At 38.2% G+C, this 24974-nt stretch overlaps 1 protein-coding gene across 2 annotated transcripts in view; it reads left to right on the plus strand.

Annotated features, from left to right (window-relative positions):
• Positions 1–24974, plus strand: part of ST8SIA1 (ST8 alpha-N-acetyl-neuraminide alpha-2,8-sialyltransferase 1) — a 138215-nt gene that overhangs the window by 77625 nt on the left and 35616 nt on the right. The window contains exons 3-4 of one of the 2 annotated variants that reach the window (XM_040488684.1): positions 1725–1834; positions 12757–12849. In XM_040488684.1, the coding sequence (XP_040344618.1) occupies positions 1725–1834; positions 12757–12849 (203 nt within the window). The remainder of the gene's footprint in view (positions 1–1724; positions 1835–12756; positions 12850–24974) is intronic. The other variant, XM_040488685.1, reaches the window with a different exon arrangement.

The raw sequence follows: 24974 nt of genomic DNA on the forward strand, positions 1-24974 counted from the left end.
ACTTATTATCTGTTTACCCTCTAGAATGTAAGCTCCATAGGAACAGAGGTTATTACTTATGTCCTGTCACCCAGAATAGTGCCTGGAACATAGTAGGTACTCAGTAAATACTTGTGGAATAAATGAATAGCTGATTTGAGCATAATTGCTTAAATCTACTCCCAACATATTATAGATCTAACCAATGTATTTCTAATGTTGACTTCAAATGCTCCTCAGGAGTGACTGAGAAAAATTGCACATATCATCCTGGAACAATCTGGAAGTGTTAGAGTTCTGGTCTTTGTCTGTCCTTCCTCTCTGTATCCTGCTCTGGGGTTCTGTGGACTGTTCTCTGTTGCAGTCATGTAGCGAGTCCTTAATTGTGTGCTGGCAAATACTTGGACTTTACAGTTTAAGTACTGTATCTTTATGAACTATATTTTCATAGCTCTGGCTGTTCCTTTTACATACTAGAAATAGAGGAAGTAAATTTTTTTCTTGTGTGCATGAAGTGCCTACCTCAGTTTCACACAGACGCCTGGGATTTTATTTTTCTGGCTTAATTACTTTATGCCTATGTGAAGCCCTTTTATATTCATGTATTTATTCCACTTACTCTCTTGGTATAGTCCATATTATTTGCTTTGAATTCACCCAAAATGGCCCACTTAATATCAGAATAGTTATTTTATGCACCAGTTATGTAGATGTGAGGTCTTCCCCCAAAGAACTCCAACCACTAGGCATTGTTTTAGTAAGCAGGAGATCATTTTCCTGGGGCTTCTTCCTGACCCAGCTAAAAGACACTGGATGATGCATTTCACTTTTAGGGGCTATTGCTAGGTTTTGAAAGTCCCTCATACTATAAATAGCACGTCAGGGAACACTCAGGTACACTGAACATTTTCTTTACACTCCACTTCAATGTTTGCAGGAGGAAAGTCACATGCCGTCTGGTTTGCACAGTCATTTGTCCCTTAGTGCCTCCCAGGTTCTAGACAGACCCACCCAAAGTGTACATTTTCTCATAAACACAGCATGTACTTTCAGCATACTTTGTGCCTTTGTTTATACTGCTTTCTCTGCCTGGCAAAATCCTATTCATCCTGTAAGATTCATCTCAAGTGAGAAAGCCTTCCCTGAGTTGGCTTGGCAGAAATTTGCCTTTTTCCTCCTGTGTGGGATTCTCCATAGCATTTAGAGCATACTTCTTCTACAACAATTTCAGCATTACGTTAGGGTCTGTTACATAATTTTTTATGTTCACAGTCTCCCTACATCCCAGGCTGTGAGTCTGAGGCCTGTGATTTTTTGTATCTTTGTATTTACCCTGGACAGTTAGCATAAGAAGCACTGAGCAACATTTGTGGAGGGAATTGAGGATTGTAGGAATTAATGAAATTGCACTCAGATAGGGGGATAGAATTCATTTGAGTTTGTTCCCAGTTTAATGCCATTAAAAATAGACCTGGATTTTTCTATTTTCCCTAGGAGACACGATGTACATGGTCACTTCAGGGAATCAAAGTTCCTTTTTCTTCTTTCTTTCTTTCTTTCCTTTCTTTCTTTTAGGAACAGGCTAGTGGATTCTTTACAAACTTCTTGGCATCTTTCTTTCCACATGCTCTTTTGCTCTGCCCAGTCTTCAATCAAATTCCTCCAATGGATCTGCTGTAAACAATGATTTTGTGAGCAGTTGTGTGTTCTCTGCAGTGAAAACCCGCCTTGTTTTCTGTTGCTAGGCAACCCCATTCCAGCTGCCCTTGAAGAAATGCGCGGTGGTGGGAAATGGTGGGATTCTGAAGAAGAGTGGCTGTGGCCGTCAAATAGATGAAGCAAATTTTGTCATGCGGTAAGAGAGAGCACCCACAGCGCGGCCTCTGCCTTCTCCCCTTTTCCCCACACCTCCCACAAGCCCTGGGGCCTTTCAAAACTAGTCACTTGTGATTAATCAATTGTAACTGCTCTTTAGCTTCCCTTCAAGTTCATGTACAAGTGAATTTAGGAGAGGGCTGGGGAGCAGGGGAACATGCCCCAAGAAAGTACAAAGCCAAGAAGGGTTCAGAGGTCATGGGGAAACCCAAAAGTAGAAACACTGAGCTTTTGTGTTAGATTATACAGTCAGGTGACAAAAACTTTAAAAATTGATTTAAAAATTGACTGTGAATACACATTTTCATTTATTCATTACACTCTACACCCTTTTCTTCTCTGTTTTTCACAAAAAATGTTTGTAAGTAGCCAGTGGGATTTGAAGAGGGATCTGATGATGTGTGTTTGGCTAGGAACACTGGAAGGAAGGAGGGGTCATAACTTTTGTGCAGGGAGGAAGCTTGGTAAAGGGACTGAGTGGTGACATGTCACTTCGAGGGGAAAATAGGAGGCTTCTACAGGGCCATGTAAAAGAATTGCTAAGATGCAGCCAGCCAGGGCTAGAGACCATCAACCTGTAGTGGTGCCAACCTGCACTTGTGGGTGATTTTGACCAGGAGTGAAGACAGCAAGTGATTGGATTAACATGAGTTTGCGATTGTGTGGCTGAGAGGGAGGAAGAATGGGGAGTGACAACATGGAGGATCCTGGCTAGAGAAAGTGTGAGGTGACACACCTTGAAGTCTGGGCTGGTTAGCAAGTGGGCTTTGAGGAGCATGATCAAGAGACGAAGGGCACCAAACGGGGCCAAAGGACAGGGTCATTCAGAGCCCCAAGGGAGTGGGTGGTGGCAAAGATGGAGAGATGGAATCATAAGAACCGATGTCAAAGAGTGGCCCACTGGAGTATATGATGGCAGAACTCAGTTTGTCTGGGGGATGATAGGACATGTGGCAGAAAAAGAAGACACATGTAACTGCAGAAGTGTAGGAACTTTGAAGCTGTATTGTGGAGATTCTTTCAGGTGGACCCCAAAGCCCAAAGTCTCCCTGAAGTAGGAATAACTATGACCCGTGTGCCAGAGGGCTCCAGGGCCAGGAAGATGGAGGCCTACAGCAACACAGAGGGAAGGAAGACGCTGAGTAAAGGAAGGGGAACAGTGGCATGGGATTTGGTTTTTGTGTTCATGTTTAAGGGTAAATAAATAATGGTCTAGAAATGGTCAAAGGTGGCTAAGAGTACACTAAACCACCTCTGAGCTCCATGGAATAGGGGAGAGTGAAAGCACTCCTTGTGAGTATTTCAGGGGAAGCCATGTACCTGGGGGAGGGCCAAGCTCCCACTCAGAGAACGAGAGTTGGGCTTCTTAGAAGAACTTTTTATCTTGGTGAAGCCTGTAGCACAGTGGGGAGATTCTTCTATATCTGTCTTTCCTTCATGGATGCGCCCTGCCATAGTTTTTCCAGTGTAGGACTATGTTTTCCTCTCCATTGCAATTATTATTATTATTGCAATATATATAAACAATAAGAAAATGTAGAAAATAATAATGTAGTTCTCATAATTCAAGTCAATACAGCATCTATTTATTGAGCTCCTGCTTTGTTTGGGCCTTAGCTGGGTCTAGAAACAGTACGTTAAACAATTCTGCCTTGGGGGCACCGGGGTGGCTCCATTGTGTCAGTATCCAGCTCTTGATTTCAGCTCAGGTCTTGATCTCATGGTTTGTGGGTTCCAGACCCACATTGTGGAATGGAGCCTGCTTGGAATTCTCTCTCTCCCTCTCTCTCTGCCTCTCCCCTACTCTCTCTCTCCCTCTCTCTCAAAATAAAGAAATACTCATTAAAAACATTAAAAACAAAACCAAAACTATTCTGTCTTGTATTTAGAACCTAGAGATGTGCTAGGGCTCTGATAGGGGTAATTCAGAGACAGAGGGTGAGGGATCAGGAACCTTCTGGTAAGTGGTGTGTGGAGTGAGCCCTCTCTCCATTTCACCCTGGGGACAGGAAGAGCCTTTCTGAGGCTTTAATGTGGAAAAGATGCCAAGTGCTGCCACAGTGCAGTGAGATGAGGCTGGAGAGATATTTATGCTATGGGAGTGGCCACTGTTTAGGTTGATGGGAAGAGCAAAGGCCCTGGGGCCAAACTCAGGTACCCACTTCAATGCACTGGCATTAGGGAGAGGCTGAGGAGCCAGCAAAGAGCACAGTGGGGAAGAGGGAGGAGACAAGCCCTTGCCACAAACTAGCTCTGTGACCTACTGCACATCATTTTTCCTTGCTGGGGCTCAGTTTGCCAGTCTTTATGAGGGAGTTGGAGTGGACAATTCCTCAAGCCTTTCCACTGTGGAAACTGGTTCTATCTGTGATTATATGAATAGCATGTAATTGTAACAGTTTGTGTAGTCTAGTTTATATTTTCAGCTTCCTCTTGAGTATGTTTATTTGCTCTTTCCAAAAACTATGTAAGGAACAAGGAGGAGTGGTTATTATACTCACAGATTCAGGGAATTTAAGTGATTTCAAGAGGCCTTAGTATAATCTGGCAGGAGGCAGTAACATAAATGTATTTTTATATTATTCCTAAGTGTGTATATGTGTGTGTCACTACATTTAGGAAGATGCATATTTTAAACTTAACGTGTTGAAGACTAGACCTAAGCATTTTAGGAGGTTATCTATATTTATTTATTGTAAATAAACAAGACTAAGACTGCATTATAGGCCATCAACATTGCTGTATTCAAATTCAGAATTAATGAGTGTTTGTGGTTAGGGTGCATAGCCCAGCATTAAGCATAATGTTCATAGAGTAATGGGAGAGGTGAGGACTAAGAATTCAAAGAGTTAGAGTGATGTGTGCATGTGCCTTTGATTTAATTTCAAGAATAGCACCATTTTCTTTTTTTAAATTGAACTATAATTAACATTAGTTTTAGGTGTACAACATAATGATTTGTTATTTGTACGCGCTGAAACAATCACCACAATAAGTCTCATTTCCCCATTACCATATAAAATTACATAATATGCAATAGGGTAATTATTGACTATAGTCATCATGCTCTATGTTACTCCCATGACTTATTTATTTTCTGACTGGAGATTTGTATTTCCTGACCCCCTGTTCCCATTTCTCCCACTCCCATCCCTGTCCCCTCTAATAACACCAATCTGTTTTCTCCATCTATGAATTTTGTTTTGTTTTGTTTGTTTTGTGTTTTTGATTCCACATATAAGTGAAATCACAAAGCATTTGTCTTTCTCTGTGACTTAGTTCACTTATGGTAATACTCTCAAGGTCTATCTGTGTTGTGACAAATGGCAAGATTTCATTCTTTTTTATAACTGAGTAGTATTCCATTGTATGTATATACCTCATCATCTTTATCCTTTCATCCATTTTTTAAAGTTTTTATGTACTTATTTTTGTGAGAGAGGGAGAGACAGAGAGTGAGAGAGAACAAGGAAGGGGCAGAGAGAGAGAAGGAGAGAGAGAATCTCAAGCAGGCTCCATGTTGTCAGCACAGATCCCACAAACTGTGAGATCATCACTTGAGCCAAGATCAAGAGTCAGATGCTTAACCAACTGAGCACCCAGGCGTCGCTATCCTTTCATCCACTGATGGACACTCTATGTCTTTTGATTGGAGAATTTAGTCCACTTATATTTAAACTAAGTATAGGTAGGTATGTACTTTTGTCATTTAGTTCATTGTTTTCTGGCTTTTTCTAGTTCCTCTTTGTTTCTTCTTTTGTACTCTCCCCCATATGGTTTGATACCTTTCTTCAGTGTTATGTTCCAATTCCATTCTTATTATCTTTTGTATATCTACTGTAAGTTTTTGCTTTGTGGCTACCATGAGGCTTACATATATCAGCCTATATATTCAGACTAGTCTATTTTAAGTTGATAGTAAGTTAAGTTTGAATACATACTAAAACCATACATTTTTAGTCCTCTGTCCATGTTTTGTTTTTGATGTCATGTTTTACATCCTTTTATTTTGTGTATCCTTTAACTAATTATTGTAATTATAATTATTTTTACTCGTTTTATATTTTAACCTTCATGGTAACTTTGTAAATGATTAGTCCATTACCTTTATTATATATTTGCCTTTACCAATGAAAATTTCACTTTCATATGTTTTCTTGTTATTAATAAGTGCCCTTTCTCTTCAGTTTAAAGAAGTTCCTTAAATTTTTTTTAATGTTTATTCATTTTTGAGAGACACAGAGATACAGGGCATGAGCAGGGGAGGAGCAGAGAGAGAGGGAGACACAGAATCCGAAGCAGGCTCCAGGCTCTGAGCTGTCAGCACAGAGCCTGAGGTGGGGATCAAACCCATGAACCATGAGATCATGACCTGAGCCAACGTCAGACACTTAACTGAGCCATACAGGTGCCCTAAAGAAGTTCCTTTAATGTTTCTTGTAAGGCCAGTTTGGTGGTGTTCCTTTAGTTTTTGCTTGTCTGGAAAGCCCTCTATCTCTCCTTCAATTGAATGATAACCTTGCCAGCTACAGTCTTCTTGATTGGCAGTTTTTTGCTTTCCATACCTAGAATATATCATGCCATTTCCTTCTGATCTGCAAGGTTTCTGCTAAAGTCTGAATATAGTCTTAAGAGGGTTTCCTTATATATATTAAGTTGTTTTTCTCTTGCTGCTTTAAGATTCTATCTTTAACTTTGATATTTTTTAAACGTTTATTTATTTATTTTGAAAGAGAGAGAGAGAAAGAGAGAGAGAGACACCAGGGAAAGGACACAGGAAGAGAGAGAGAGGGAATCCCAAGCAGGCTCTGCTCTGTTAGCATAGAGCCCAACACAAGGCTCGATCCCACAAACCATGAGATCGTGACCTGAGCCAAAATCAAGAGTTGGGTGCTTAACTGACTGAGCCATCCAGCACTCCTAACTTTTGACATTTTAACTATAATGTGTCCTCGTGTGGGTCTCTAGATGTATCTTTTTTTTTTTTTTTTTTTAACTCTCTGGACTTTCTAAATCTGAACGTCTATTTCATTCCCCAGGTTAGGGAAGTTTTCAGTAATCATTTCTTCAAGTAAATTTTCTGTCCCTTTCTCTTCTCCTCCTGGTATCCCCCATATTATGCAAATGTTGATCTACTTGATGTTGTCCCAGAGGTTCTTAAACTATCTTCACTTCAAAGTTCTTTTTTTCTTTTTTTCTTTTTGCTGCTTTGTTTGGGTGAGTTCCAATGTCCTGCCTTCCAGATGACTGATACTTTCTTCTATTTCATCTACTCTGCTGTTGAAACCCTCTAGTGTATTTTTCAGTTCAGTTATTGTATTTTTCTACTCTATGACTTCTGTTTGGTATTTTCTTTTTTAAAAATTTTTAAATGTTTATTTATTTTGTGAGAGAGATAGAGAGAGAGAGAGAGAGAGAGAGAGAGAGAGAGAGAGAGCAAGTGGGGCAGGGGCAGAGAGAGAGGGAGAGAGTGAATCCCAAGCAGGTTCCATGCTGCCAGCGCAGAGTCCGGACATGGGGCTCAGTCCAACAGATGGTGAGATCATGACCTGTGCCAATATCAAGAGTCAGATGCTTAACTGACTGAGCCACCCAGGTGCCCCTGTTTGGTACTTTCTTATATTTTATATCTGTTTGTTGAAATTCTTTCTGTGTTCATCCACTCTCCTGAGATTGGTGAGCATCTTTGTGATCATTACTTTGAACTCTATCAGGTAAATTACTTATCTCCATTTCATTAAGATTTTGTTCTGGGGTTTTATCTTGTTCTTTCAACTGAAGAATATACCTCTTTTCCTCATTTTGCTTGACACTCTGTGTTTGTGTCTATGTATTGTGTCAAACAGTTATGTGTCCCGGTCCTCAAAGAATGGTTACAGGAAGATGGGGATCTGTTTTAGTTTGCTGTCTGTTCAGTGACCTGGGGTTGGTTGCCTGCCAGGAACTGTTTCTCTAATTGTTTAAGACCTGTGGGGCCCAGATACACAAGTTCCCCTTGGCCCAGAGCCAGGTGTTTGAGGGGCATCCTTTGTGTGTCCTGCATGCAGCTGCTGACTTTGGAGACACGGGTCTACAAGACAGCGCCAGACTGGAGCATGTCCTTCCACAGGCTTTGGCAGGGCAGAAAACAATAGGATTCATGCCTGCTAAGTTTGGAATTTTATATCAAAGGAGGGAATTGGAGCACCAGTTCAGGGAAAGTGGTGCCGGCAAGGTAGGAGAGTGCAAAAATAACCCGTGGAATCACCTCCATTCCTGGAGAGAGTTCCAACAGACCCTTGCCTTTCTGGCAGATGCTTTAAGATTAGCCCGTGCATTTCATTCACATATGGTCAAGGTGCTTTTCAACTTGCCATTTTCATGCTGATTCCCAGGGTAAATGAGTCTGTGCACGAGCCCTTTTAAGATGGGAGTCTTAGTTTCCTATAGTCCTTTGGGTCTTCTGGGTATAAGCCATGCTGGTTTTCAAAGCCAGACATTTTGGGGCCTCGTCTCTCTGATGCAGGTCCCAGGGGTTGGGGTGCATGATCTGGGGCTCAAGTACTTTTCTCCTTAAGGATATGCTCTATAATTGCTATAATGCTATAGCAATTGGTGTGCCCAGGGGAGGAGATGAGTATGGGGTCTTCCTATGACACCGTCTTGAACACCTGCAAAGAATAGGGCCATTTTCATAATGCACTTAAATTCTTTAAAAGCCTCATTTATGGTTTATAATATGAGAGTAATTAAAGGTTGACAATCTGTTTATAAATTATTCTTATTTGACCATTTATGGATCTACTTAGAAATGGTTGCTTCATGCACAATTTTTGGGCACCCTGAGAAAATTGAGGTAGTATCATACGTTCAAAATTAAATGTTTAGTGAGTACATATGATTAGAAAGCATGTAGTATGTCTGGTATTAGACTATAGGGTGCAGGGACAGTTACAGTGACAGAACAGATCCAAAAACAGCCTTATCTGCACACAGGGATATACCACATTACTTCAAAGTGTTTTTTCAGTATTAGGATATAACAATATCACACTTTTCTTCGCTTAGGTATTTTCAAGTGCATTTTTAAAATTTTACTTTATTTGTTACTTTTTAACGTTTGAATTTAAATTCTGGTTAGTTAACATATAGTGTAATATTGGATTCAGGAGTAGAATTTAGTTATTCATTACTTATATGTATCACCCAGTGCTTATCACAAGTGCCCTCTTCAAGTACATTTTCTAATGCTAAAAATTTATTTCTTGTTTTTCTTTTTTTTTTTATTTTTTTTAAACGTTTATTTATTTTTGAGACAGAGAGAGACAGAGCATGAGCAGGGGAGGGGCAGAGAGAGAGGGAGACACAGAATCTGAAACAGGCTCCAGGCTCTGAGCAGTCAGCACAGAGCCCGACGCGGGGATCAAACTCATGGACCACGAGATCATGACCTGAGCCCAAGTTGGACGCTTAACCGACTGAGCCACCCAGGCGCCCCTATTTCTTGTTTTTCAAAGTAAATGTTTGCTCTATAACCCAATACAACACTTAAAAAATAATATTGTTGAATAAAATTTATCTGGAAGGTCTGGAAGCCAGAGGTAATGGTAATTGCATCTTGGAGATGATTTGGGTGGCTCAGAGATACAAGTGAGGGTAACATAATTTTGGTACCTTGGAATTAGGCTCAAATGTGTATTTTGCATGCTTAATTATGTATAACATTTTTTAAAGTTTTTATTTGAACTCCAGTTAGTTAACATACATTATAATACTAGTTTCAGGTGTACAATATAGTGATTCAATACTTCTCACAATACCTGGTGCTCATCACAACAAGTGCCTTCCTTAATCCCCATGGCCTATTCAGCCCATTCCCACACACACTTCTCTAGTAACCATCAGTTTGTTCGATGTAGTTAAGAGTCTGTTTCCTGGTTTGCGTCTCTCTCTTTTCCCCCTATGCTCGATTGTTTTGTTTCCTAAATTCCACATATGAGTGAAATCATATGGTATTTCTCTTTATTTGACTCACTTATTTCATCAGCACAATACTCTTTAGCTCCATCCTCATCACTGCAAATGGCAAGATTTCATTCTTTTTTATGGCTGAGTAATATTCCATTATGTATATGATTACCACTTCTTTATCTGATCATCAGTTGATGGACACTTGGGTTGTTTTCATAGTTTGGCTATTGTTGTAGATAATGCATAACAAACATCAGGGTGTATCCCTTTGAACTAGTGTGTTTGTATTCTTTGAGTAAGTACCTTGCAGTTCAATTGCTGGATGATAGGGTAGTTCAATTTTTAACTTTTTAAGGTAACTCCATATTGTTTTCCAGAGTGACTGTACCAGTTTGCATTCCTACAAACAGTGCAAGAGGGTTCCCCTTTTTCCTCATCCTCGCCAACACCTGTTATTTCTTGTGTTGTTGATTTTAGCCATTCTCACAGGTGTCAGGTGATATCTCATTGTAGTTTTGATTTGTATTTCCCTGATGATGAATGATATGTATGACATTTTAAAAGTACTTTTATGATTTTTTTCTGTTTAAAGATTCCTCTTCACCAAACCCAACCACTTTACTCCCCAATCAAAGAATATTCATTTCTCATCAATTCTGTGATCAATCTTTCAGGATCATGAGCACGGTTACCAAGACACATTAGCCATTAATATCTGTTAATTGTACCAACAAACAATAATACAAATTTTGAAACACTTTTACACAATTAAGCCTTATTAGAAACAATTTGTATTAAATATGCCTTCTTTGTAAATCTATGTAATTATCAATTTAGGAATTGAGGAGCTAAAGTTACAGTGTGCTTTTTCTAAGAGAAGAGCTATAAGGAAGTGCCACAGACATTTGCACTTGAAGAGAAAGTTTACCCAGAAGAACTTAAGGCAGATACTTACACCAAAATACAGTGTCATTATTTTCCAGAAATGCATGTTCAAAGGTTATCTTAATTGTTTTAAGCATTTCCCTGTGTTGTAGGATTTGACAATCAGTATCCGGGAGTTTTTCTTGAGCTTTTACTATGTGACAGAAGGTATAAAGGAACCCAGACATAGGAGCCATGGGTCAACCTACGGGAATTAAATACTGCTCTGTGTCATTAATAATGTCAAAACAAGTTGGCTGAACTCCCCAGCAGTATTCAGAGGTTACAGTTTTTCTATAACATGTTTGATTCTAAAATGTTATCAAGATCAGATCTTCCTTACGAGATAAATGCCCAAATTTTAGCTTATGTTTTATCCTTGAAATCACCTTCATCTTTGCAAAGGTCAGTTAAATCTCAAGATCATAGCACCATTGCTGGATGAGCCTGGTTGGTAATGCTTAAGCTCATTCCCCCACAAGGGTTCTCAGAAACCACACGAGATATGGTGTGACCACTAGGCTCTAGACATCTCAAGAGGAGGCCCTGTGACTTGGCTTCCCCTTCACCCGCTTACAGTGACCATTGTGTTTGTTCTCAGTGGGCACTCAGCAAAAGTCACCAACTGCCTGACCAATTAATCTGTGGGTAGCTGCCTGAAAACCCAATATCTCATTACTGCAGAGCAGATGAAAGGAACATTCCAAATCAACTGAGACAAGTTCCACCCAGGATGCCCTGATGTGGTAGGAGTCACAGAGCAAATACAAGATAACATCAAGGAACTTGAGCTGATCAGCTGAGTGGGTGCATGGACAATTCCATGCCCTGGGGAAATTTGTAGGGCAAATTTAGTAGTTGGGGGAATGGCAGAGCTCTTGTTCACTACAAACACATGAAGTTTTAGTTTGTTGAAATAGTGACAAGTTAGACATGCCCTGATGTGGTAGGAGTCAAGTTAGAGCTATGGGTGGAGAGGAGAAAGTAGGACAGAGTAATAAAAGAAAACCTAATGTAAAGTACAGATTCATTTAGGGTCTTCATAAATAATATGTATATATTTAGTTATATGTATATATACTTCTGATACATGATATTTTTTAGTTTTTACTATGTGTGAGGTATCAAGCTAGGGACTTCTTACACATTTTTTACTGTAATCCTTAGAACAGCCTCATTAGAAAGGAAAAGCCATTATCCTCATTTTGTGTAATGGGGAAACTGAGGCCAGGCAGATGAATTAACTTGCCTAATGTTCCCCTGGTAGAAAGCCATGGAATTTGGATATGCAGTTGCCATATTTTCCATTGTAAACATTCATAAGACATTGTGGCCAAGGAAAGCAGCCAGCGCTGCTGGGGTGGTGTGTGTGTGTGTGTGTGTGTGTGTGTGTGTGTGTGTGTGGTGAGGGAGGGGAGTTATTTTTGTCACCAGGAAACCGTCATCTGTACTCTTTCCCTTGGCTGAACTGGGACAGTGGAGAATCAGTGCATTTCTTTAGATAACAAATCACTATGTGTTCACCAGTAGTCAACACATGCATTGGGCATATATTGATTTAGATGGCAGAGTTTGCTCTGAATGTACATTGTAAAATTTAGAATTTGGGAAAATAAAGAAAAACCATAAGCAAATACAATTCTTACCTGTGTCTTGAGGTTTTGGGGTATACAGAGAACACTGTAGTCCTGTGTCCTTCATGTACCACACCCTCTTGAGTTCCAGTTTCAAACCTAATACTTTCTGTCCTACCGCCTCAAAAATATTTTGAATGGAATAGTTAATGTCTCTTTTTTAATAGATCACTTAACTCTCTAGCTAACATTTTCTTTCTTCTAAACAGGACTAGTTTTTATGACTGCACTTTGAAGATGGTTATAGTTAGTCATCTAATGACTATTAAAAGGGAGAGGTGATAAAAATGATTATTTTTGAACTGAGCTAGACCTAGTAAAATTCCCATTTGTCATGAAAACAGACTTGATTTAAAAGTTTGTAAATCATTCTAAAATGTTTTTGTTTCTCTAGATGCAATCTTCCTCCTTTGTCAAGTGAATACACTAAAGATGTTGGATCCAAAAGTCATTTAGTGACAGCTAACCCCAGCATAATTCGGCAAAGGTAAGAGCTTATGACTTTTGTTTGTGAGGAACTAAAGAGGAAGGCCTTTGAAGTATTTAACATCTTAAAGACAGTGAACATAATTCAGTTTGAGAAATAAAGAAGAAACCCATCTGGACAGGCAGGAAAAATGAAGGAGAGAATTGTAAATAAACTAAGCAGGATTATGGGAATCTAAACACTATTTTATGCTTCTTCTGGGACTCCGTTTCTTTCCTTTAGAGGTGGTAGAAATAACATGAAAATTCATTGTTTTGCTCAAAAGAAGCAGTAGCCTGCTTACTCATTCCTACTACTCTCCAACTTCTTGGCTTTTGTCCCAACTCGTTGATTGGCATTGATTGGTGAACTGAGTTAATATTGGTTTTGTTAAAGAATAAAAACAAAAAATGACCAACCTACTGTACATGTATGCATGAACATAATAATATTGTTAGAATGCACAGGAATTTTTAATCATGTGATGATCTTATACTATGTTACAATCAATCAGATTTAGGAACTCAGATGGAAAATTCTTGCTCCCAAATCAATTCTAGAGATCTTGACAGCTGCTGTGGAAGCTTTGGTGGGTTGGTCTCTAGTTGATGAAGCCGGTCAGTACACTATGGGCTGTTTCTCCAAGGATTATTCATTATAGAGAATGACTCAATCCCTGTGAAAAGAGGAATCCAACATTGCCTCATATTCTCCCATACAGAAAACTAGCAATTAGGACTGAAATACCCAGATGTTGTGGGCTCAGCCAGTTGTAATCTAAAGGAGTCCTATCCAAGTGACTAGCACCTGTGTGTCACTTTATAAGCAATGCTGCACCTGCTTGTTTGGGTTTAACAGTAAGCATTCTCACACAATAGATCTTTAGAAATACAACCCAACAATTTTTAATTTTGACAGATACTGTGAAATCACCCTTCTAAAATGTACCATTTACTTTCTCTTTTGTAAACAATAAGACTACCTGTTTCCCAATACTAAAAACGACATTATGTACTATTCATCTTCTAAGTTTTTGGCAGTTTGTTAGGTGGGAGATGATATATTACTTTTTACTTAATATGCATTTTTCTGAATACAGCAAAGGCTGAGTGGGTATTGATTATTAGTATTTCCTCTGTGAATTGCCTGCTTGTATTTTTTGCTCGTTTTGTGTGATTTTTCTTTTAAAAAATATTTTCCTGTTGATTTATAGGAATGGTTTGTATGATCGATATTAACTATTTATATTATAGATATGTTTGCCGTATATGTAGCAAATATTTCCTTCTAGCGTATCATAGATCTTTTAACTTATGTCCTTTCAAAATTTACCACGTTTTATGCAATGAAATTTCCTTTTCCTTTATGGCTTTATTTTTAAATCTTTCTTTGGATGATCCTCCTTATCCACATCCCCTCCATAAAAAAATATTATCTTGTATTTTTCTAGTGCATTTATAGTTTCATTTTTCATATTTAAGAAATTCAATCCATGTGAATATTTATTTTTATAACAATACTTTTATTGTCTTTCAATAAAATAAATATATGTATAGGAGGACACATAATTATGGCAGCAAAAATAAGGTTAGAGAAGATAGCATTATTGATTTCTTTAAAAGAAATTCTCAGCAAGGAACTCTGCTATAGCCTTTGTTAGGATATATTGTTTAGAGTGCATTCTTATCTTTTAAAAAACAGTTTTATTGAGGTATAATTGCAGGTATAACGCATGGTTAATGTATATAATTTGATGATTTTGTGCATATGTATACACTAATGATACTTACTACCACACTCAAGGTACTAAACATATCTATCACCTCCAAAAGTTTCCTTGGGCTTCTGTTGTGTGTGTGTGTGTGTGTGTGTGTGTGTGTGTGTGGTAAGAATGCATAACATGAGATCTGACTTCTTCACAAATTGTTGTTCAGTGGATATAAAGTGCATTCTTCTTGACTGCACCCAGAACAAAGAGATTAGTTAGGACAGTTGAGACGCGAGGTTAGAAAGGGCTTTGCAGGAAGTCACGCTTACCTTCTGAGTGCTTTGTTATGGGCTCAGAGAAGAGAGGTTGTTCTAATATGGCAGCAGAGTGTATTGGATGTTCAAATTCACTGCTATTGTTCGCTTCCTTTCTTTGCTGAGTTTTGTAGGTAGATGACAGCAAGGATCTGTTCATGGGGTTACCCCTTCATCAACATACTGCTTCTAATTCCTTGGGCCTCAAATAGTTTTGTTTAAATATCCTTTAAAAGTATTTTAAAAATCCATCATTGTTTCCTTGATCATTTTTAAGTTATCTAATTTTTTGGCATAAGGTTATATTTCACCAAGTATGTACTTTCAGTGTATTCTATATTGTGCATATGCTTTAAATATATATTGCCAAAGTCTCAGAAATGCAGATACAGCTCTTTGGATGTTACCTGCCCTTCTAACAAAGTCAGTGTTCTTTGTTGAAGTAATTCAGAAGTCAAATTGTCTTTCTGTAAGAAAAAGGCTGACCACCTTTTAATTCAAGTAGGTGTTAAAATGTAACCCATATAATCATCTTACTTCTGAATTCTAATTACTCAACATAGAAGTAAGGTATGGGGATTGCCAGTAGTTTACCCTCTGGATAAGATGAAGTATAGCTTCTTTGTATTTCTTATAAGGATCTTTTTGTTCTTTCTCAAGGGACACTCCCTCAGAAACTGTATCTTGGAAATGTTTCTTTGTTTGCCTGCCTGAGTGGTTTTTACCCTCTGAGACAATGCATCATTGTAATATTTGGGTGATAGGAGGTGTGCCTTTTGTGAAGTGGAGAAGGGAGAATTATGAAAGTAGAGCCTGGAAAAAAGATTGTTGCCTAGGCTGTTGGATTTGTCTCGAGCAAATAAGTTTTAGGAAAGGATATATGTGGAAGTGGAACTTGGAAATTCACAGGGGAAGAGGAGATAAAAATGCAAGCTTCACAAGAACAATGCTGCCAGGGTGTTCATTCAACAAATACTATCTAACTTGAATGACACATGGCTGAAGTTCCCACCCTGGAGTTGCTGACAGTCAGCAGATATTCCCATGATCCTATTGAATGGTCTGTTGAAGAGTTTTAGGGGTTCCCTGAACCCCTTCTGAAATTTATACAAAACTTTCATGTATGTGCACATATTTTTTTTATCAGATTTTCCATAGTTTCCATTACTCACAAATATTTAAAATTTACTTGGCCTAGCCTGAGTCATTCTACAGTAACATGATGTAAAAATAGAGATGAGACTTCTCAAAGCTTGTTTCAATACAGTTTTTTCAGTAGAGTTGAAAACTCAATTAGCCATTTACCTGCAACAGGAGTTCAGTATGTATTTGGGAAAATGATTATTATACATAAAAACTGGAACTTAATGATTGTCTTATTATGACATTAAGAATTCATTTGTAAACTTTGAAGCTCTAACTTGGGAAATGATTATTTGCAGCCACTAACAAAGAGCATCAGGATCCTGAGTGTGTGTGTGTTTCCAGGTAGGCATATGAGAGGTGGTAGTACAGGTGTGAGCAGCTTGGAGTCAAGAATCTTTCACCTTGCTCTTTAGACCCTCACATGTTGTTTAGCATTCAAGACATGCAGAGTAAATGTTTGTGGAATGAATGAATAAGTGAATATATTTTAAAAATCTCATGAAACCAAATTTTACAAATCAAATTTGAATGTGGTTTGATTTATCTTATAAAAAGAGATTTTGGGGGGGCACCTGGGTGGCTCAGTTGGTTAAGTGTCTGACTCTAGATTTCTGTGCAGGTCATGATTTCATGGTTGGTGAGATTGAGCCCCACATTGGGCTCTGTACTAACAACAAGCTAAAGGAGCCTGCTTGAGATTCTCTCCCTCCCTCTCTCTCTCTCCTCCTCCCTGGCTCTCTCTCTCTCTTTCTCTCTCTCAAAATAAATAAGCTTTTTTTTTTTAAAGAAAATATTTTGTTTTGGTGTCGGTTAAAATATTTATGATCTTAAGATGAGGAGATGAATATTTTAGTAACAGATATTTCAAAATAGTATTAGTGGAATACTTAACTGGGAAGACTTATTTACTCTTTTTTTAAAAAAGTTGACATGAATTAGGAAATAAAATCTTTAGAACAAATGGAGTATAACTGAATGGTGGAATTAGCTTTTTAAAATTTGTACATGCTTAACTTTTAATTCATTAGGAGGACTTGATATGAGACCCCAATATTTATTGTGAGGTTCTTAATATCATATAAAGCCTGGGTAATCTCTTTCCATACAAGTGGAAGAGACTTCATCCAATGGTTATTGCCTCTGCTTTTGCTAAAGACAATTGGGAGTGTAGCAATATTAGCAGGGAGAACAATTCTTGTTTTATTTCTGTACTTTTAAAAAATAATTTGAGCATAGAGGAAAATAACTTTGCTCTAAAGAAGATTATAGCAGTTTCTCTTTAAAATTCTATATGACTCATGTCTCAGATTGTGTTCCTGAAACTTCCATATCTGTTCTGCCGGATGACTTCTTTTTTCTTTTCTCTCCAAACTCAGAGCAGCTTATCAGTGTTTGCATCAAGGCTTGGCAGTCACTGATAGCCGCTCAGTCTAACGTCTGTCATGATAGAAGAGCATTAAAAAGCAGATACTAAAACTGGAACTAGAGAGAGTAGAAGACACAGCAGAGATGCTTCTAAAAGGGTAGAGATCTTTATGAAGTTTGTGTCTGGGAGGCAATATTACATACATAATGGCGAGGAACACAAGTTTGGCTTTCAACCGATCTGTGTTCAAATTCTGGTGCCAGTACTGACGAGTGCTTCTACTTGCTGGCTATGTAACATTAGTTCCTTAATCTCCCATCTGTCAAGTGAGAATAAAATTGTCTTGACGATAGTGAGAGATACAAATGAGGTAATAAAACTGTGTCCGGTAGAAGCTGTTCTGGCTGATATCCACCATAGCTATTCGGGAGGACTCTCCTGATGGAATACATTTTGTTCTTGGATAAAACATTTTCAAATGTATTATTGGGTTCATCAAATTTAGGGACTCTCCAAGGGTATCTGCACACCTCTCCCCAAACAAACAAAACCCCACAAAATAGAAAATTAGGGAACTAAAACTAACTATGAGATATAAAATTCTGATCTCAATGCTGAGAGCTGGAGATCAAGCCCAGGACCTACTATGCTCCTGTGTGTCCCACATTAAAGCCCTGTTAAGGGATTTAATGTGATCCCATGTCCTTAGCAGCCCCTAGCTTCCAACAGAAGCACATATTTCTTCTGGAATAAAACTCTTGGAATTCCCATATATCACTTTCAAATAAATATAAACTCATGTAGCAAACACTGAAATGCACACAGGCCATTAAAATTGAGAGTCCTCAGAGGCAAAGAGCAAATGACAAATTATAGATACAAATGCCTGAGAATATACTGGAATTGTCGAATGCAGTATATAACTAAGAATGAAATTTTTATAGAACAAAAGGAATAAGCCAATAAGAGAATATCAAAATTAACTACGTAACCCTGAACAAGAGCCAAGTAGAACATTTAGAAATGAAAAGTATGATTGTTGAAATGAATACACATCAGATTAGACATAGCTGAAGGAGAATTGGTGAGCTGGAGTCTAGGATGGAGAAAATATGGAGGCAGGATAACCAAATGTGGAGAATAGAATGAGAAGGGACTACATTAGAGTTGTGGAATTATAAAATAGAGGTAAAGATTGAGACTTTTTTAGAATTAAAAAATAATGTAATCCATAAATACAGGAAACATGAAGCATCAAACACAGTCAATTAACTTTTTTAAAAAATGCAAACCTAGACCATTTTAGTAAAACTGAACTAAAGGTAACAAGAAACTGTAAAAAGCTGCCAGGTAGAAGAGACAGATAACCTGTAAAAGAATGGTAATCAATTAAAAAGCAAACGTCCTCAAATAGTAAAAATGGAAGTGAGAAAGCACTGGAAAAGTACCTTCAAAGCACTGAAAGGAGAAACGATCAACATAGAGATGAGTACTCAGCAAATTATTTTTCAAAAGAAAAAAAGCATTTTCTGAAAAACAGACAAGGAGAGTATTTATCACCAGTACACTTTCACTAAAAGAAATTCTAAAGAATGTATCTCAGGAAAAAAAGAATGTTCCTTCAGAAGAAAAAGCTGGTATGCAAAGAAATTGGTAAGCATATGAAAATGAATCTAAACAAACCTCATGTGCATAAAATAATAATTATACATTGTCTTTGCATACAATTTTGGTTGATGGTGTCAAAACAAAAGATACAACAAAAGTACTGGAAAATAACATCACATAAATTGGGAATGTGAGATCAGAGTTGAAGTGTTTTAAAACTCTTGTTTCAGTTTTACTGCACAATAACGCATCGCTTTTCATAGCTTAAACAGCAACAATCATTTTCAGTGTGTTTCACAGTTTCTGTGGGTCAGGAGTTTGGGAAGGACTAGGCTGTGCAGATCTGGCTCATGGCCTCTCACCCAGTGGCTGGAGTTGAAATGGCAAAGGATTGGGGAGCAGCTGGGACATCTCTCTTTCTCCCTATAGTCTTAGGGCTCACTATGGGGTCTCTCTTCATGGGCTAATTTGGACTCCCTCACAGCATGACAGCCTCAGGACAGATGGACTGTGTACATGGTAGCTGGCTTCCCCCAAAGCTAGTATCCAAAGAGAACAAAGTGGAAATGTGTGGCATTTTTAAAATTTAAATTAAAAAAATTTTTTTTAATGTTTATTATTTTTGAGAGAGAGAGAGAGAGAGAGAGAGACAGAGAGACAGAGAGCAAGCAGGGAAAGGGCAGAGAGAGAAGGAGACACAGAAACGGAAGCAAGCTCCAGGCTCTGAGCTGTCAGCACACAGCCCGATGCGGGGCTCGAACTCACAGACCACGAGATCATGACCTGAGCTGTAGTTGGCTGCCCAACCGGCTGAGCCACCCAGGCGCCCCTAAATTTAAATTTAAATTTATTTTTAAATGTTTATTTATTTTGGGGGGGAGGGGCAGGAAGAGAGGGAGACAGAGGATCCAAAGTAGGCTCTGTGCTGACAGCAGTGAGCCTGATGAGGGGCTCAAACTCACAAACTGTGCGACCATGACCTGAGCTGAAGTCAGACACTTAACCGACTGAGCCACACAGACCCCCAGAAGCACATGACATTTTTATAACCTCACATCAGAAGTGGCTTCTTAGTTCCCTCACACCCAGTGTCAATTCTATCATACTCTTGTTTGAAGCAATAACAGGCCCACCAGGTTCAAGGGGGAGGAGTCCTAGCACAGATCCACCTCTTGTTAGCAGGAATATCAAAGTCACATTGTTAGAAGAGTATGTATGATAGGAGACATTGTCATGATCACCTTTAGAAAATATAATCTGCTACAATCTTCCCTTACGCCTAACAATTCATATCCTTCGAACTTTCAAAATAAACTCAGCTCCCCCGGAGGGTCCCCCAAGACTCATCCCATGACAGTATCGACTTAAAGTCCCAGGATCTCCGTAGAAGTAGCAACAAGAACAGGAACCAGAAAAGCATAACCTAAAACCAAAAAATACAGCAGAGGGGATTAAAAAGGCGAATGCAGATTTTTTTGAAATGTCTGAGGTGAATTTTTGAAAAGGTGGTAAATAAAAATTATTTTAAAATAGCCTTTTCATTATTTTTCTACAAACCCATTCTAAAAACAAAGGGAAAACTCCTGCTGTATACAAATATACATATCATGCTATGGATAATTTGAAAACAATGACACTCTTTAAACATACAAAAATTCACCAGTGTTTCTGTAACTTACCATATGTCTGTACTGATGGAATAGTATGCAAGGAAATTTAGAAATAACATTCATGAATCATTTTTTTTGCTGACTTTAAAAAATGTTAATTCTTTTAAGAATTAGTTGCTTTTTATACAGTTATACAAAGTTCCTAATGTTTCTTTGGCAATGGGATGTAATGGAATTTTACAACTATATAAAAAATTACCTTTGCTTAAGAAACAGTATTTGCTGTGTGCACATAGTTGACTGACAAAATTATCTACCATCCAGTTCGTGAATAATTTTAATAAGTAGCAAATGCTCATGTTAGAGTATTAGGTGAAAAAATAAGTATATAAACATGTATATGCTTTAATTATATAAAGTTATATGCATAGAAAATCTCTAAGGAATAAGTCAACATTTTCAAAATTTGCTGCAAGAGTTGATAATAGGAAAGAATCATTAAAAAAGCAGGCTTTGTGGGGCGCCTGGATGGCTCAGTCGGTTAAGCATCCAACTTCGGCTCAGGTCATGATCTCAGGGCTCCTAAGTTTGAGGCCCATGTTGTGTTGGGCTCTGTGCTGAAGGCTCAGAGCCTGCAGTCTGCTTCGGATTCTGTGATTGTGTCTCCTCTCTCTCTGCCCCTCTCCCATTCACACTCTGTCTCTCTCTCAAGAATAAATAAACATTTAAAAAATTTTTAAAAGCAAGCTTTGTTATTTTATATTTTCTCTTAATAAGAACTCATTTTGATGATACAGCCTCCCTGTGAGTTAGAAGGGCAGACTATATGAATAAAACCCCGATGTGTGTGTATGTGTTCTTGTCCCTCCAGATCCAAGTGATATTAGCTTGGACCTCACATTTTGTGTGCTGAATTTAGAAAGTCAGAACGTTCTCTGGTCTTTCTAGTAACATTTTCCTGGGGGCAGTGGAAGTGAGCATGGCACCAGGAACCCAACCCCTGAGGCAGAGTAGTTATTATGTCAGTGTCCATTTATTTCCTCCCTTCCCTCCTACTCTGTGATCTTCCAATCCTTTAGCATTAAATAGCAGGTCAGAGCAAATGTTACTCTAAAAGCATTAATTCATCATTAGTAAATAGATTTTAGAGTAGCCTAAATTCTCCTGGCAATTTCATGCAGGTCCATGGAGAGAGAATAGGTTGCATGCCAGTGATGAAACATTAGGGGGTGCCTCAGCAAAAGTAGCAGTTTAAGAATCTTTACACTGGATCTATATTGACATGCAACATGTTGAGACTACTGTACCAAAAATTTGTACCCCTCCCAACCTTCTTTTTATATTTACTTCAGTTGTATATTTTTGGTGTTCAGCAGAATGTCAGTGAGTTTCAGTTGGAGTGGAAGGAAAGGAGAAATTGAAGGCAGATTACTGGAAAGACAGCACTGGCCATATGGTCTGAGATAAGTTACTTAACCACTTTGCATATAGCATGGCAGGAAAAATGTTAACAGCACCAGAATTTTGTTTAGAAAGTGTGTTGTGTATGAAACTCTTTATTGCTAATTTCTGGGAGTTAGGGAGGATGTGGTATTGATTCCAGAGTTGAATATGAGTAGTAGAAAAGTATAGAGCCATTGGGATGAGCCAGAAGAGAGGAGAAAAAGAAATAAAGAAGGGCTAGAAAAAGGAGAGGTGGTAAGGAGCAGGAGAGAAATCTTTGGGAACCTTAGGCAGGTTGTCTAGGAAAGAACTGAAATATCTAAAACCAATTATAAATTGTTTTTCAGAAACTATGTGTCCTGATATTATTTCCCCGTGACCTTCCCTCTCACCTTCTTTTACTCTTCAGATTTCTGATACACCTATGCATTTGTGTGTGTATAAATGGTGGAGGCACTGTTTCATCTGGAATCAACATGATTTGTGCTCTGAATAATGGCACTTAGGGGCAGAAAATGTAACTTGAATATGTAACTTTACTAGGAATATTCAGATTGAAATTCTGGGAAGTGCTACACTTTTATTGACTGCATGCCCCCTTTGAAATGTAGAGACACCCTCTTGACTCACAAAGGTATTTCCTTAGAGCTAAGGTATTTGTGCCCCAGCTTAATTGTGGGAGGCAACCTTAAATGTAAAGTCTGAAACTGGCTAACTACCTTACCAAACTCCATACTTGCTAAGAGCTTCTTTGGACAAGACGGTGGGGGTCCATCTGTGAAGAATTCTATTTCATGGAGTTGATTATATATTCAGTGATTTAAGATTTTTCAGCTATTAATGAATGTTACTAATTAACCTCACCAAAAAAGGGTAAAATAGTAATAATTATTAGTATGTATATGAATATTTCTATAGTCTCTGTGAAAATTACTTTATTGTTAAATTTATATTTGTAATTAATTTTACTGGAACATATGAACTACGTGGGTTAAATAGAATATAGTTTTGGAAATTATTAATTATAATTGTATCTGATTATATATTGGTTAAAATCAGTTATATATTCTTATTGAAAAATGCTTACTTCTTAACTTGAATTATAAAAACATGTCTCTTTAAGTTTCTATTATTAAATTGCTTTAATTTTTCAATAGAAAGATTTTTTTAAGATTTAATTTTTTTAAGTGTTTATTATTTTTTTTAATGTTTATTTTTATTTATTTATTTATTTTTTGAGAGACAGAGTGCAAGGAGGGGAGGGGAAGAGAGAGAGGGAGACACAGAATCAGAAGTAGGCTCCAAGCTCCGAGCTGTCAGCATGTTAAGTGTTTATTTTTGAGAGAGAGAGAGAGAGCATGTGAACAGGGGAGGGGCAGAGAGTGCGGGATACAGAGACTCTGAAGCAGGCTCCACACTGATAGCAGAGAGCCCAATGTGGGGCTCAAACCCACAAACTGCAGGATTATGACCTGAGCCAAAGTCAGACACTTAACCAACTAAGCCACCCAGGCACTCCTAGAAAGACTTTTTTTAAATCAGAGTTTTACTGTTTGGCTAGATCTCTAAATCATGATATGCACTTTGACTTAAGTTTCCATTATTAACTTTCCTATCTGGCTCTCTATATGACTCAATGACACACATCTGCACACATAGCAACAACCAAGGAGGAGAGCATCTTAGAACTCAGAGTTGCGGTATAAATAATGGACAGAAGCAGAACATAAATTGACAGGACAGATGGCATATTTGATAGATACTATTGTTAAGTACTAATGAAGGGAAAGGCAGAAGGAAGGGATACCATACCCACAAAATACAATTACATATTTTATTGATTATGAGATGTACAATTTTTTTATATTTTAGTATTTGTGAGGCAGAGCTGCCTTTTATAGCCTCTGTTGACCTGGCAGAAGCTGAAACATAGTTGATGCTACCTGAGCAAGGAGGACCTTGGTCATAGATGCTCTCATCCTGTCATCTCATTGATGTCTGTGCATTGTTAGTACTGTATATATAGAGTTTGTTTGGCATTTAAAATATCTCAATTTTGTATTTAAAAAAACATGGAGGGGCGCCTGGGTGGCTCTGTCGGTTGAGTGTCCAACTTTGGCTCAGGTCATGATCTCACGGTTCGTGATTTCAGCCGCACCTGGGGCTCTGCACTGTGAGGAACCTGCTTGGGATTCTCTCCCTCTCTCTCTGCCCCTCCCCCACTCATGCTTTCTCATCTCTCTCTCTCTCTCTCTCTCTCAAAATAAATAAGTAAACTTAAAAAAGAGACATAGAAACAGAACAGAAGGGTGCCAGTTTGATTTGTAACTGAATTATTATTTCAGAGAAATCATGGAGGCAATTCTATATTTTCTTATAAAGCAGCAGAATAAGAGGGGAGAAAATACCCACAAGTAGATGCAAGTGTATTAGAAGCAGTTACTAAGATGGATGTAAAATGATCTTGTGTGTCACACGCCAAAGGGTGCAAGTGAACGCAGGAAAAATCTTTCAGTTCCTTAGAATCCATGATGGAGGTCAAAACACGTACAGGCTGGTACAGGACTATCTGTAGCACTATTGGAAAAAACATTGAGTCCTAGTTTTACGGGCAGTGTTCTTCTTTTCTGTATCATCGGTAAATAATATGACTGCATCTTATATGGGATGAAATAAAATTTCTTTTAAATATACAAGACCTGCCTGTTACTCAGAAATTAAGGTGATCAGTTAGAAAAGAAAAGGGCACCTCTTTGGAGGAAGAGGCCATGTGAAAGGGAGAATAGCAAGTGGTGTGTAAATGTTAGGTACATACAACTGGTGAAGGAGAGGCAAGTAACATAGGTAGTCACACCGCTCTGATTTTCCGGTGAGAACGTTTGTGACAGACAAGTTAAGTGATGTGCTTCGGTCAGATATTAAGTGGCAGAACTGGCTTGGAGGTAGGGCTT

This window comes from Herpailurus yagouaroundi, unplaced genomic scaffold, assembly GCF_014898765.1.
Source record: "Herpailurus yagouaroundi ecotype Mexico unplaced genomic scaffold, PumYag 166, whole genome shotgun sequence".
NCBI lineage: Eukaryota > Metazoa > Chordata > Mammalia > Carnivora > Felidae > Herpailurus > Herpailurus yagouaroundi.